At 42.3% G+C, this 14449-nt stretch overlaps 1 protein-coding gene across 2 annotated transcripts in view; it reads right to left on the bottom strand.

Moving 5' to 3' along the window:
- The window catches only part of LOC142939546 (protein TANC2-like), a 47231-nt gene that overhangs the window by 26280 nt on the left and 6502 nt on the right, over positions 1–14449 (bottom strand). Inside the window, exons 2-4 of one of the 2 annotated variants that reach the window (XM_076082753.1) lie at positions 8748–8824; positions 8112–8222; positions 7807–7914 (exon numbers count right to left, since the gene is read on the bottom strand). In XM_076082753.1, coding sequence (XP_075938868.1) covers positions 7807–7914; positions 8112–8169 — 166 coding nt within the window. In that variant the 5' untranslated portion in view covers positions 8170–8222; positions 8748–8824. The remainder of the gene's footprint in view (positions 1–7806; positions 7915–8111; positions 8223–8747; positions 8825–14449) is intronic. The other variant, XM_076082746.1, reaches the window with a different exon arrangement.

Below are 14449 nucleotides of genomic sequence, written 5' to 3'. Positions count from 1 at the left end.
ACACACACACACACACACACACACACACACACACACACACACACACACACACAGACACACAGACACACACACACACACACACACACACACACACAAGGCTGTAAGCCACAGCATGAAAGCTCGTACTCTGTCTCTTTCTCTAACAGTCTGTAATTACAGCTATAAATTGCTGACTGTAGGACTAAATACTAGAAAAACAGACACACACACACTGAAAATAAAACCAACCAAACACAAAACACACTGAGGAGCACACTGTGTGTGCACACACGCACATACTTGCACGTGTGTGTGGTTAGCCAATAACAGGGTGTGTGAGTCATTTTTAGAAGAAGAAAAATAAAATGGAAAGATCAGATACGGAGAGCGGAGACTTTAACATTTCTGTCTCTTTAACTACTGTAGCTTCTGATCCCTCTGTCCTTCCTTCCTTCTTTCCTTCTTTCATCCCCATATCTGATTATCCCGTCCCTTCCCTCTCTATGCCATTTAGTTTGGCCACTCTGAACAGCTATGAACACTTTGGTTTTCAGACATGGTTGGACAACACGTTGAACAAACTTGTTAGTTTCAAGCGTAGCTGCCTTTATCTCTGGTTGTTTTCAGCTCTGAAGACAGTCTAGTGTGAAAAAGCACCGCAAAGGAGCACAACCGCGTGATAGATGTGGGTTTGAACCCCGGCAGGGGCAATGGTATGTAACGAAGAAATGTGTTGTTTGTGACACACGACAAAACAAAAACAAAAAACAGCAGATGTGGTCGCGACTCTAAAACCAGCTAAAAAAAAGAATCCAAAAAATGCTCTAAAATAAACTGATTCAGGATTCTGTGAATTTGCTTGTCAATTTGTTCGCCAATGGTGAGCTAAAGCGCTGACCTTAGAGAGCACGGAGAAAAGGTGAGTGAAGCTAGACCGGCTAGCTGAAGCCAGCTAGCTAGCTTGACTCACCCGCTAAAGCCGACTGGCTGCTGAAAGATACCGCTTACCTAATATCACAGGTTTTGGCGGGTGGGTCAAAAAGTGACAAAGCAGCATTCAGAGTAGGTTATTAATAACACAATTTACAAACAAACACATATTTTTGTGGGTTGGGCGGTGCTTATTGGCTCTCATAACGGATCAAGTAGGTGGGTATTAAAAACGGGAAAAAACGGGACTATAGTGAGGCGAAAGGCCAAGCGGACAAGTCTCGATCCAAAACGAGTGAATCTCGGGTTAGTTGACCCCGACCGACAAATTCTACTCATCCTGCCATTTAAGTAATAGCTAAGTCCCCAAGCTTCCAGCACCATATATTTCACGAGGATGCACATAAAATTGGTGTTGCCCCACTTTCTGGTGGCTTTGAAGCTAAAAGCTCAAATATACGTTTACAGCAACAAAGACGCTCAGATTGTCTTCAAACTTTGACAAACTTTCATTATGTTCCTTGTTTTGCTACACTCAGAAACCTACAGTATGCCACTGTGTTTTGATTGAATCACGTTTCTCTTAACTTTAGTTTAATGTTTCTGTATTTGATGTTAAAATGACACATTGCCATTTCTTTATATGAATAATCGATTGAAGTAAAGGCAAGAATATCAAACCTTATATCTGGTTTTCCGTGGGACACGGTACCTCCTCACAGCTATTGAAGATGTATACAGCATCTAAGACAAGGACAACTGTCGCCAATAACTAGGCAAGAAAGGCAATTTTTTTTCCTTCAAGCAACCTGACACTTGGAAATTCCTTAGTGGCAATGAAGGCCACCCAAGTCGGACTATGAACAGGTAGGATCTCTATAAAAGCTGGTTGACTTTGGTGGTAGTCTGCTCTCCTTAACACTGTTTTGACTTTGATGTGAAATTAGAAGGAGACAAATTATAGTTTTGTGTAATGTAATTAATGAAAATCTATACAATACCAGTATAAGTACTGGTTACGTGCCGTAAATTTACATGCACTGTGTCTTTGCAGCTGTTTTTAAACTACAGCTACAGAATTGTCAGACCTCTGGTAATAAATCAGCCCACTAGCATTTAAAACAGCTACCATTTGCAGAGAAATAAATCAATGCCAATGTAACTGTCATAATTAATGGACTTGCTAACTAAGTGGATATTTTTACGTCAAGTTAAACAAGTGAACTTTGACGTGCAAGCCAATGACCAACAGCAAGATGTCTTCACAGCACTTATCGCTGACAGCTAACTATCTTGCTAACAGTCGGAACGCTTGCTAGCTCAGAGAGCTTCCTGAGAGCAAAATATCAGGGGGCAGTAAACAGCCCAGTAGAGAAAACAAAGAAAATCCCAGAACATGTGACCGTCAGCTGGCTAGCATGTTAGCTGTTTGCTCGCCAGCTACCGTAGTTCACCAACTAGTCCTGCAAGTATTTCATACCTCACCAAGCGTGGATAAATTTGGCTGTGGCACTTTTCTGGCATGACCAGGCTGATACAACATCGTTCAACAACCACATTGACTGCCTGGACTTTTCAAGTAACCATTTTGTAAATTAAGCTAACGCATTTTGACAGTAAGTGACTTGTGTTATAGTGGAATGTGGATACATCAGAAAGCTATGCAGTATAATGTTTGCAAGTGCGTAAGCTAACTACTGTAACTTGCTTATACATAGCTTTCATTAGCATGCTTATGACTAACTTCATCATCCATGCTAAAATAATCCTTTGATATGCTGACATAACATGCTGTAGCTAGTAAACAGGCTTTTTGTTAGGATTTTGGTCCTTGGTTGCATATTGTGGCGCCAGTAGTTGTTTCTCACGGGGAAATGTTTCAGCTATTCAGGGAGACTGATGGAAGAACCCCTCTATAGCCGTATTTCCATTTAATTGTCAAACAAATTTTAAACCAACTTTTGAAATGACGCAAAAAAGGAATGTGAGTTATGCGCGTTTCCAAGCTGGTTTGGAGCAAATAAACTTGGCTACAGCGTAGTTTGGTCAGAGGATGGGGCTTTAGGCTACGCTTGGCTATAATCTGCCAGTGAACAGAGTAGAAGAAGTTGTCAAGCGGAAACCAAAAGAGTCGCCTTGGCCATCTAACCATCTACGAGAGAAAAATGGAGAGAGGTCTTCGGGAATTTCTTTCCATTAGGAAAGTTTTATTGTTTATTCATGTCAGCTAGTATTGGCCATGTTTCATGATGTCCGGAGACGAAGATAAGCATTTGCGCGTTATGGGAATATCTGACAAGACGCCGACAGCAGAAACAGCTGCTCGGTCATGTGAGTTAGATGTGTGCTACATTAGAATGTATTCTGGAAGTTTTATCAAATTTTGCCATTTCCATACGGCTTTTCTAATGCAATACTTCAAAATGTTCATAAAAATGTGTAAATGGAAACACGCCTTGTGAAAAATTACATTGGGCAACGAACAATAATGAAACATAGGCTAACATCCACTTTCTCTGGATTCTCGCTGTCCACACTCACAACATACATTTCCCTGAAATATACAACCCAAAATATAATTTATATCATTAGTAAATATGAAAAATACTGACACTAATATAGTAAGTTTTGACCCTGGTGGAAAGCCGTCTGCTTGAAACAAGAACATCGAGAGAGAGAGTCCTTCACTCTCACCTTCTTCCTCACTTCTTCTTCCTCTCTGTGCAACACCGGGACGATCGTACCGTTCCCGACATCGGTCAGGGACGTCCTCGTGGGACAGACAACAGCAGGCGTAAAACAGCAAGCGCCGCAGGAGGGAAGAGGCACGGCCGACGACCCTCGCCGCCACGACGTCCCCGCCGCAGCCGCCCGCCGGTCTCCCCGGTCGATGGACGGAAGACCGCTCATGCCGACACCACTTGGTCCTGGAGCGGGCACACGCTTTCAGAATAGCCGCCGTGCAGTCCATTGCTGGCTGGCGGTGGGGTTCTGATTGGTTCAGAGTGGTTCCATGTAGAGGACGGAGTCAACAAATCAAAAGGGCTGTTTTTACCCCCAAAAAAACAAGTCAATATCTTCTTTTTGGTCCTGAGCTCCTCCTTCTCCAGAGAACACAAAGGAGAGGAAGATGAAGGATGAATGACGAGATAAGAGGAGGAAGAGACTCTTCAGGAGAAAAAAACAACAACAACAAGTTCTCTAAATACTAACGGAATGACTGCCGTTAGTAAGCAGGATAGTCAAACATGCGAATGCTGTGGTAGAAAGCCAAACTCCTCATATGTTCAGTGAAGGTATGTTGTTACTTTCGGAGGTGAACCCAGAATCCACGCGCTTTTAAGCTCAAACACAGCAGATCCTGAAGATGTAATCATCTGGTTATTTGTTCTTTGTAGCCGAAAAAAACAATCCATGCAATTCATTCACAGGTAGAGCCTCCTCAAAACCGTGCTAAAAAGAGCAAACAGCTTCTCAAGCATGACACGGAAAGAGTAGATCTCCTCCCGAGTTGATATCCTCTTTGATCAGGAGCACAATAAGTAAAGTTTCCAAGTGTTGTGAAGAGTTTTCCTTTCAGCCTCCATATCTGGTCTGAAAGACGACCTCCCTCGTTCGACTGCACGGCAAATCAAAACCTCCCCTCCTCCAACCCAAAAGAAACCACACACACACACACACACACACACACACACACACACACACAGGAGAGAAAGGGAAAGACTGCAGGAGGAGCTGAACAGGGAGAGTAATCTGTTACATGTCGAGGAGCGCGAGGAGAGTTTGGGGAAGACAGCTCAGACTTCTTTCTTCTAATGGAGGAAAAACACAGCCGGAGAGAAAACCCTGAAGGAAGACTCGGCAGACCAAAGAAATGCTGCAATTAAACTCCTCCAAGGATCCAAGAACAGAGGAGCGTCTGACCACAAATCACAGTGACGATGGAAGGGTGTAATCCACTTTAGCCCAGAAAATGTGAAAAATGCTGAAAGAAAAGTTCGAACAAAGAGTCTGATTGAATTAAACACCATGTTGCTGGATAAAAATCTGCTCCAAAAAAAAACTGTTATAAAATCAGAGTTGTTTTCAACCAACAGAAAACTTTTTTTCAATAACAAGAGGAAAGATAGAAAGATTTACAGTCATCCTGCTGTCCTTGAAAAACAGATAAGTAAGGGGGGCAGACGCAAATCTGGCCAACAAAAGCAGAGAGCAGTAACAGGAGAGGTGCAGTTGTGCAAAAAAAAAGAAAAGGTTTCAAGTTTTCAGGCTGGCTGACAAATTGCGCCATCCACCATCGACTGTATATGAGAGGTGGACGTAGTCACCGTGACGTCACCCATTGGTTTGCAGACTGCTGTTTTGAAGCTTCGGGTTCGACACATTTTGGCCTTCGCCATGTTGGTTTTTGGCCTTCACCATCTTGGTTTATGGCCTTTGCCATCTTGGTTTTTTGCAACCAGAAGTGAAGAGAGAGGGTGGAGCCAGGTACAACCGAACGCTGAATAAGACATTTTCAGGTGACCAATTTGTTACAATTGGCTTTCATGAACTAAAAACACGACTGAAAGGGGTTAAACTTCTAAGACGGAAACACGGACATCTCCCAGACTGGACAACGCTGTGATAGCGACCTGCCAATCAAAAGGTGGCCTGCCCTAAAGCATACTCTGCTTTATGGTCTATTTGACTCTAAATGGACCATCATTTACTAAATGAACATCATGCTGTATTGAAGAAAACTTGAAACTAGAGATTGAGACCATAAACTCATGTTTACAATGTTTACTGAGGTAATAAATCAAGAGAGAAGTAGAGTCATTTTCTCATAGACTTCTATACAATCAGACTACCAGAGGAGTTGCCCCCTGATGGTCAGTAGAGCGAATGTTTTAAGAGACTTCCTCATCAAATATTGGACTTCACCAGGTGGCCAGAAACATGACTCTAAATGAACGCTAGTGCTGCTCCATAATGAGAATTCTTCATATAGAAAATCAGATGTCAAGATTCAGGTCTTAACTCAATCAGATGTGCAGTTACAGCAATGACAGGAGTCAGGAGAAGGAAGACAAAATGGAGGGGGAGTTCAAAAACACAGAGAAGAGGTAAAGGGGTGAAGAGAAATAAACTGAAATCAGAGCGTGTGTGTATGTGGGCATGGTGTGCTGACTTTAGGGAAGTTGCCTCGGCTCATAGCGTTCCTGTTTTGAAAGAGTGCGAGACACAGAAAGAGGGTCGGAGAGAGACTCCACATGGTTATGTTTAGGAGAAGTGTCAGATCAACCGTGAGGAGGAGAGGAGAGGTTGGTAGAGGCTTGGGTTACACTTGTGTTTTCTCTCTCACTAAGGCACCGAGGGACGATCAAATGCAGGGTCAAAGGTCCCCCCCCCCCCCCCCCCTCTGCTGCCAGACACAGTGTAACAGGTCACAGCTGTGTGTGTGTGTGTGTGTGTATGTGTGACAGAAAGGCAAAAATAAACTATTCTAGCCCTGGTTGTGGTTTCTCCTTGATTCTCTCTTGCCCTCTTTCCTTCCTTTCCAAGTTGCGAATGACGCGACGCAAAAGCGGGAAAATGTACTTCTATTCCTAGAATATCGTACAAAACTCGATGTGTATAAACCTACGTGCATAAACCACAGACTGTCTAAATTGTAGAAACAATAATGTCGCTGCCGTATTTAAGCCAAAATGTCGTGATTTTGAGTGTCGATGGAGCAGCTACAACGTTAGCATAGCCTAGCACCGATCCATCCGAACTCCATTCAGAAAACAAGCATTTTAACAGTTGTTTGCTTGTCGTCTTGCGGACGAACCTGAAAAAGCATGAAGTCAGACTTTTTACAAACCAGCATAATTTTGTAGTTATTTTGGCATCCCTTTTTATCTGTTAACTGCAATGAAATCGATGCAAAAATCAGTTTATTTTAGGTCCATACCACTGACGCCGACGTGTGCCTTGCTAGATACAGTGAATACAGCTCGGTGGGGTTAAGCCTCCCCTCCTTTCTAGGGTTTCTAGTGTGGGTGAAACAAATAAAACAAAAAATACATAAATGATAAATGAAGTGGGACTCGAGTAATGCAAGGCAAAAAAATGTGCTTTGCGTTTGGTGTAACCACACCTCGTATCCTGATTGGTGCAGAGAAATGCGTGACATCATCTGTTTTCCAACTGAGCCCACCCACTTCAAACCAGTGAGAAGAACGGAGAAAATACAGGAAATCTCTCGTGTAAAATTACCGAAACCAATCCAAACATTGGCACGAAAATAGTGTATTTATGTAGGATCACATGATCAGCCCAAAAAGACTTTCCCCCCATACACTTGCATTGAGAAAGAGACGTCTGAAAGTCAGCAAATATTCTTTTCTCCAGATAAACCAACTTTTCATTACGGATGCTTGAACAGCCCTTGTCTAAATCATCAGGTTTGAAATGCTGTAAAATTCAACAATAGCCGAATCCAGAGTTATTATCCGTCCTCTATTCGTGTGACTGAGCCCGAGCAGTTGGGAGGCGAGTTTAAAGGTAGTGCTAATGCACTTGCTCTGTGGGCCAATGGGTGCGGAGGATTGCTGGAAGATCCGGTTTATGACACACCCAGGAAATTTTTTTGGCCTCATGCCCCAGTGAGCAACTTTCATAGGAATGAACCAGGTTTACACCTCTCACGCTGTATCCAGTTGTCTTTACACATCCATGTGCGACATTGGCACGCAGCCATGTTTGTTCTGCTAATGTTAGTGTTGTAGCTACACAACAGTTCAGCTGGAGATCCGTTTCTCCCTCTGTTTGATGAGCGTGCTGTGTTGTTTGTCTTGTGTCAATGTGTATTCCCATTTTGGACTCATGTAAGTGATAGATGGACTCAGATAAGATAGATGCTCCTACCAGCTCTTTTTACCAGACGAAGGTTGAGGAGGGGAGAAGAGGGGAGCGAGCGGCTGAATCCCTCCATCATCCTGACCTCTGACCCCTCTGACTCTATGCCACCGCTGCCTGTTGAAAGAGAGAGGAAATCAAAGAAAATTTGGAGATAGAAAGACGTTGTCGTATGAAATCCTGGAAACCACCAGAAGACCATATCTGCAAACTGCCAACTAGACATCAGAATAGAGGTGCATTTCTGTAAAACACAGTTCTGACATGACTGTGACGGGGTCCACTATATACATAATGACAAATGAAGTACTGACCAACGTTGTTCTTGCGGGTTTTACCTCCCAGCAACATCTTCAGGCTGTTTCGGAACATGTTTGCTCACGACAACAAGTCACGAACACACAGACGCCTTCTGTCAACACACCCTGGGGAAGGAGAAAGAGAGAAATAAATAAAATTGATCGTTTTCATTCCAGCTGATTGGTAATGACTGATCATATTTATACAGGTGCCACAATACCCTTAAGAGTTCTCACTTTAACTCTACTGATACCCTCATGCCGAAGCTATTTGCTGCCGCACCAGTTTGTCCTCCTCCTGGTATTGTTGATTTAACCAAGATGTGAAGTCTTTGTGGAGAATTTGTTCTCCCAGCGACACCCTTGTTGCTGCTCATCATTTTTAAGAGCTCCTATGGTCCTCAGAATTGATGCAGCGGAACCAGAGATATCTTTTTTTTTTCATGCCATGCCTTCTTGGAGTCAAAAACCTAGCACCTTCACTCGACTAATAGTTCGGTCAGAGACTCCGGTGCATTATGCTGGTGGCATCTGATGTAGCCTTGAGCCTCAAGCAGCTATGAGTAGGAGGCAACAGGGGTTCTGGTAAATTGATCGCTTCTTTCTTACTACACACGTCCAGATTTTTTTGGTTTCACAAATTTGACGAACCTCGTGACCTTCGGACGGAGCCTGCGTCGCTGTTTTTTTTACTGCCAATCGTCATCGGCCAATATCCGGTAAAAAATCTGCAATAATGAAGTCGCCATTAAATGCTTTCGCAGATCCATGATAATGCTACATTGTGAACAACAAATCTGTGTTGAAATTGACAGGAGCAGAGCTAGTAACGGTAAGTGGTAAATGTACCACTCAAAGTGCTTTTACACTACGTGTCAAAACCCATTCACCCCCATTCATACACTGATGGCAGGAACTACAGAATTTGGGGTTCAGTGTCTTCAGTGTCTTGCCCAACGACACATCAGCATGGACTGGAGGAGCCGGGAATCGAACCGCACATTTTCAGATTGAAGGACCACTGAGCCCCAGCCGCCCCACGGTGGCAGCACTGCTAACGTACACAGGTTCCATTCAGTTACATTATGATGCGTTCAGGCTCTGTTCAGTAAAAATTAGTTATCATGATGTGTTCTTGTCAAAATTTAGTTTTTTGATGAGAAACTTGAATGAATGCAGTTGTTTGAAGGAGATGTTTTCACAGCAATATAAAATAGATATTAGAGATGAATCATGACTATTTTATAGTCCTAACACAAGCTTTAAGCAGCTTATAATACATCATTGAAACTGCTAGTTCCAAGATTTTTTATCAATAGAAATACATTATTTTATTTCCTAATCATTTTAATTGTGGGCTAGAATCTACACTGGTTCTTACAGAGGCACAGTCTGCTATTATATGTGTGTGTGTGTGTGTGTGTGTGTGCATAACCATGCTTGTTGTAATTACGTACTTTATGAGTATTCTGCTTATAAATAGCTGATTCTGCAGAATGCTTAATTTTCCCGACTGGCAGTGGAATTATTATTCACACACACACACGACGCACACACACACTCCCCCTCTCTTCTTTTACTACAGTGTGACTTTTGAACACACCCAACACGCTGGCTGGTAATGTTGTTGCTAGGCAACCGTCTGCTGTTGCTAAGCGATGCATTAATGAGTATGCGTATTAGAATATAAACCACTGAGGCTGCTGGTGTTTGCTTCTGTATGTGTGTGTTTGTGTGTGTTAACCCCCAATTTAAAAGCTTTTAATTCTGTCATACAACCCTTTCAGTTGACAGTATATCTAACACACACACACACACACACACACACACACACACACACACACACACACACACACACACACACACACACACACACACACACACACACACACACACACACACACACACACACACACACACACACACACACACACACACACAAAGATGCAGCGAGTGATATTATTTAGTATCCGTCTGTCACTGATACGTCTATGCTGCTCTGTCTGTCTTCTCGTCTGTCACGTTGAGCCGATTTTAAAACGACCGTTTGGAGCCGTGAGCAGATGGCAGATTAAAGTAGCACAAACACTTCCTTCTTTCTAATTCACACAGGGAGAACACACGCACACACAGCCTTACACTTTTTGGTGGAGATAGTTGTAAATTCCCTTTTCAAACGTATAAACGTTAGCTGGCAAATGTTTAACGTTAGCATAACGCTATCTTTCAGGATTAAGACTTAGTTTAAGGTTGTGGGTTAAGGGTTAAGGTCAGGGTGGCTAGTGTTTAACATTAGCATCACACTATATTTTAGGGTTAAACTTGGTTTAAGGCCGGTAAGGGTTACGGTCAGGGTAATTCTCATCAGTTATTAATGTAAGTGAATACAATGTCGTCCTCAATGACAGAAACAATTGTGTGTGTGAGAGAGAGAGAAGAGTCAAATATATGAGAGACATTAATAATGTAGGAAATCCCAGTTACAATAAGCTTCCTTGGTTTTTTGTCTGTTCTTTTGCCCACTTACTTTTTTTTTAACAGAACAAATCAGGAAATCAACAAAAATATTCTTGGAATGTTGTCCCAGCATAAACACATAAATCCTTGACAAATACAAAAAAAACGATAATATAATATGAAAGATAAAATAAGTTTTATAAGTTATTTTATTTTAGTGTAAAATGTTTCTAAATTCACAAAAAATACAATAAATAGAGATGAGCTAACACACATCGATCAGGGTAAAGAGTATCAGGTGTTGGTGCAGTAACCGCTGACCTCTGTCCCCCTCTGTCGACCACCGCTGATCACTGCAGCATGGTTAACCTCCATTCCCTGTCTCTGTTTCTGCTCCTCTGTTCTGGTGCCTTAGGCCAGTGGTCCCCAACCACCGGGCCGCGGACCGGTATCGGGCCGTGGATCATTTGCTACCGAGCCGCACAGAAAGAATAAATATTATATTATTTCCGTTTTATTGATTATCAGAGTCTGAAAGAAGTTTTATTTTGAAAAGTGACCGGATTCTCTCGCAATTTCATCCGCCTGTGCCTCTTAACATGTCAAAGACGCTTGTCTCGGTCACGTGATACGTTACCTCAAAAGTTAAGCCCGCAAACTAGCGAAAATGAGTAAATAACTTTTGGAGAGCTTCTTTGCAAAGGGGAAAGGCCACTAAGGAGACAGAAGAAGAACCTACAACTTCCAAGTATATGAAAGCTTCATTTAACAGACAATATCAGGAGTCTGATTAAATATCAGGAGTAATTCTGACGAGCCAAACCCGCTCTGCAGTATATGTGGCGACAAAGGATCAGCTGCTGGAGATTGTAAATGACGGTGGCATTAAAAGTATGTTTGAGACAACAACTCTGCTGGTGTTTTGGATTAAAATCAAGGCTGAATATCCTGAGATCGCCACTAAAGCACTGAAAACCCTGCTTCCATTAACAACATCCTCCTTGTAAAGCGGGATGTTCTGCAGTGACAGCAATCAAAACAAAATGACGGAGTAGACTGGACATCAGGAACACACTTCGGGTGTCATTGTCTCCCATTACCCCAGATGGGACCGTCTCGTTGCAGAGAAACAAGCTCAGGGCTCCCACTGATTCAGCGTTATTGTGAGTTGTATTTATTTATGCATTTTATATTTGTTTTCATCCCGATCGTATCATTTTATTTCGTCGTGTTTTTCCGCCACACCTTGAAGGCCGGTCCGTGAAAATATTGTCTTATATGAAACCGGTCCGTGGTGCTAAACAGGTTGGGGACCTCTGCCTCAGGCCACACATTATTTCTTTGTCCAATAATTTCATGATATTGCCATTACAGTAACAACACATAATTTTTTATGTATTTATAAATATGTATAATGTTATAATGAAACCGCCATCTGCTGCACCCTCAATCACACTGACATTGAGCCTGGTGCTCATGACTTTCACTTTAATTTCACGTTGAGTGGTCTATATATTTAATCATTCCTATTGCATGTATCATTGCCTATATCTCGCAGGAAAAATTATTGCAGTTGCAATGTCTTTTTTTCCAACATCGTGGAGCTGATATGAAATGTGGTGCCATATATACGCAACAGCCACTTCTACTGCAATCTGCTGGTTTGAGTCTCAGCGTCTTGACCAATCTTTTTATGTCAATACTGATTTCTACGCCTAACGTACCCTTTGTATAGTTTCCCAACGATTTTTTGCACTATTAAGCTCATGTTGGAGGTTTCTGCTACTGTTTTTTGCTGCTTTATAACACTGGCTGCGCAGACAGGTATGGACATATGCGCACGCACACACACTGCAAAGACACAGGTACATGATAGATGAGGTAGATCATGTGTGTTCTCCTACTCTCTTCTTCGTTTCTCTCTCTTTCAACACCAACATTTCCCCCTGGGAGAAACAATCTCGTGTGTGTGTGTGTGTGTGTGTGTGTGTGTGTGTGTGTGTGTGTGTGTGTGTGTGTGTGTGTGTGTGTGTGTGTGTGTGTGTGTGTGTGTGTATCCACAGGAGAGTAGATCAGGTGCTTTGAAAACTCAAGCACCAGGTGCAGAGTGAGCGAGAGAGAAGAGAGGTGACTCCGCCATGCCGAGATGCTACGTGTGTGTGTGTGTGTGTGTGTGTGTGTGTGAGAGAGAGTGTGAGAGTGAGTGAGATCGGTTATACAAGATTCTTCATTTCTGAGTTTACAGTAATTCTTGAAGAGAAACATTGCATCAAAACTAATTCAAGAGGACGAATATTCCTTCCTGGCACAACGTGTCTCAGCAGAAGCCCGGTCAGTCGAGGAATACGTGTCGTTTCTGTCTGAGAAGGCTCCTAGTGGCAGCAGTTCCATGTCATCTTGTTTTTGTAGACGCGACAAACACACGACAGAGGCTAGCTGAGTAATGTGTGTCAGTGTGCTAATCCTCGATGACGAGCGACGGGGATCGAGTCTAGAAAACCAAGGCCGCCACGCATGACCAAGCGGCGGCGCGTGCATTGATATGACATATGCACGCGTGTCCGGAAGAGTTGTATGTAAATGCACCGGAGACAAATTAGACGGACGCCGGGGAAATAGAGCAAGGCTGCTTTGGGTTGGTTGGGGGAGGGGGAGAGAGAGAGTGATGGGGTGACTCGAAGAGCCCAAAGATTATTTCTTAAATTCCCGATTAATATAATTAAATTACCCAAAACAAATATTAAAAACGTACTTATCTCCTCTTAAATACAAACAACAAGATAATAGACCCTATTTGAAGAAAGAAAAAGAGAAAAATACCTCAAATTGAAAAGGATTACTGTGACACGTCAATAAAATTCAATCACTGTGTGCCATAGAAATCCTTTCCCTGGACTAGAGAATCAGGATTTAAGTCAAGTACTTGACTTAAAACTCTTGTGACATGGATTTATTTCACCACTGGAGTAATATGCAAATAAGATAATCACTGGCAAATGTATTTTCTTGCATCAGTGTGGGCAAAGTGAAGTAATGCAAACGATTTACAGACTAGTCTTGTTAACGCCACTCTCTCACTCATACATGGCTGTTCAAGTGAATGTTATATGAAGCGCAGTTTTACTTTTAGCATGGTGGTGATCAGGAAACATTTAGAAAATCAATATTAAGTGACTCCTAGTAACAGAGACTAGATGCAATCGAGGTGGAAGGCAGAAAAGACACATTTTTTCAGTGTTTCCACGGGAGACACGATGATAAAAAAGACAAGAAGAAAAAGAAGGAAACGGGTGGAGGAGGACGTGGACCTCCTCCACCACCCAAGACTCTCCACAATTATTGGACCAACATCTATAAGTGGGACGTGTCCAAAAAAATGAGGGGGAACGTGATTTATTTCAGAATTGTATTCAGGCTGTTCGGGATATCTCAGAGTTTCATTCATAACGTTGTCATTCAAATTCTAAATCAACGTTTGAATGCTGTGCAGCTTTTGTCTTGAGAGAGAGAGAGAGAGATATTATTCATTCTCTATTTCTGCACACTTACAGATAAAGAACAGGCCACACTATAATTATAAGTATTATATTATTTGTAGAATGGGCTGAGTTGTTACATCAGAGCGTTGTAAAGTTTAAAAGTGTAAAAATATAGAAAAAAAGATGAATGTACTCATTTTCAAAATCCACAACATGTATTTATCAAACATATAAAATATGTTCTTCTTCAGTCCATATTCGTCGGCATTTAGCAGTTTGCTCTCCCGCTTGCCGCCACACTGCGTTATTAACGGGCCGGTCGAGCTGCAATCTAACAGCACCATACATTACATCTATATAACCACAATAACATCAAAACATATTCTTCTTGTTAGTTTGAGAGATTAGATTTATGTT

This window comes from Anarhichas minor, unplaced genomic scaffold (assembly GCF_050575085.1).
Source record: "Anarhichas minor isolate MPS153535 unplaced genomic scaffold, ASM5057508v1 ptg000007l, whole genome shotgun sequence".
NCBI classification, from domain to species: Eukaryota; Metazoa; Chordata; class Actinopteri; order Perciformes; family Anarhichadidae; genus Anarhichas; species Anarhichas minor.
This window is presented reverse-complemented; position numbering and strand designations above follow the sequence as displayed.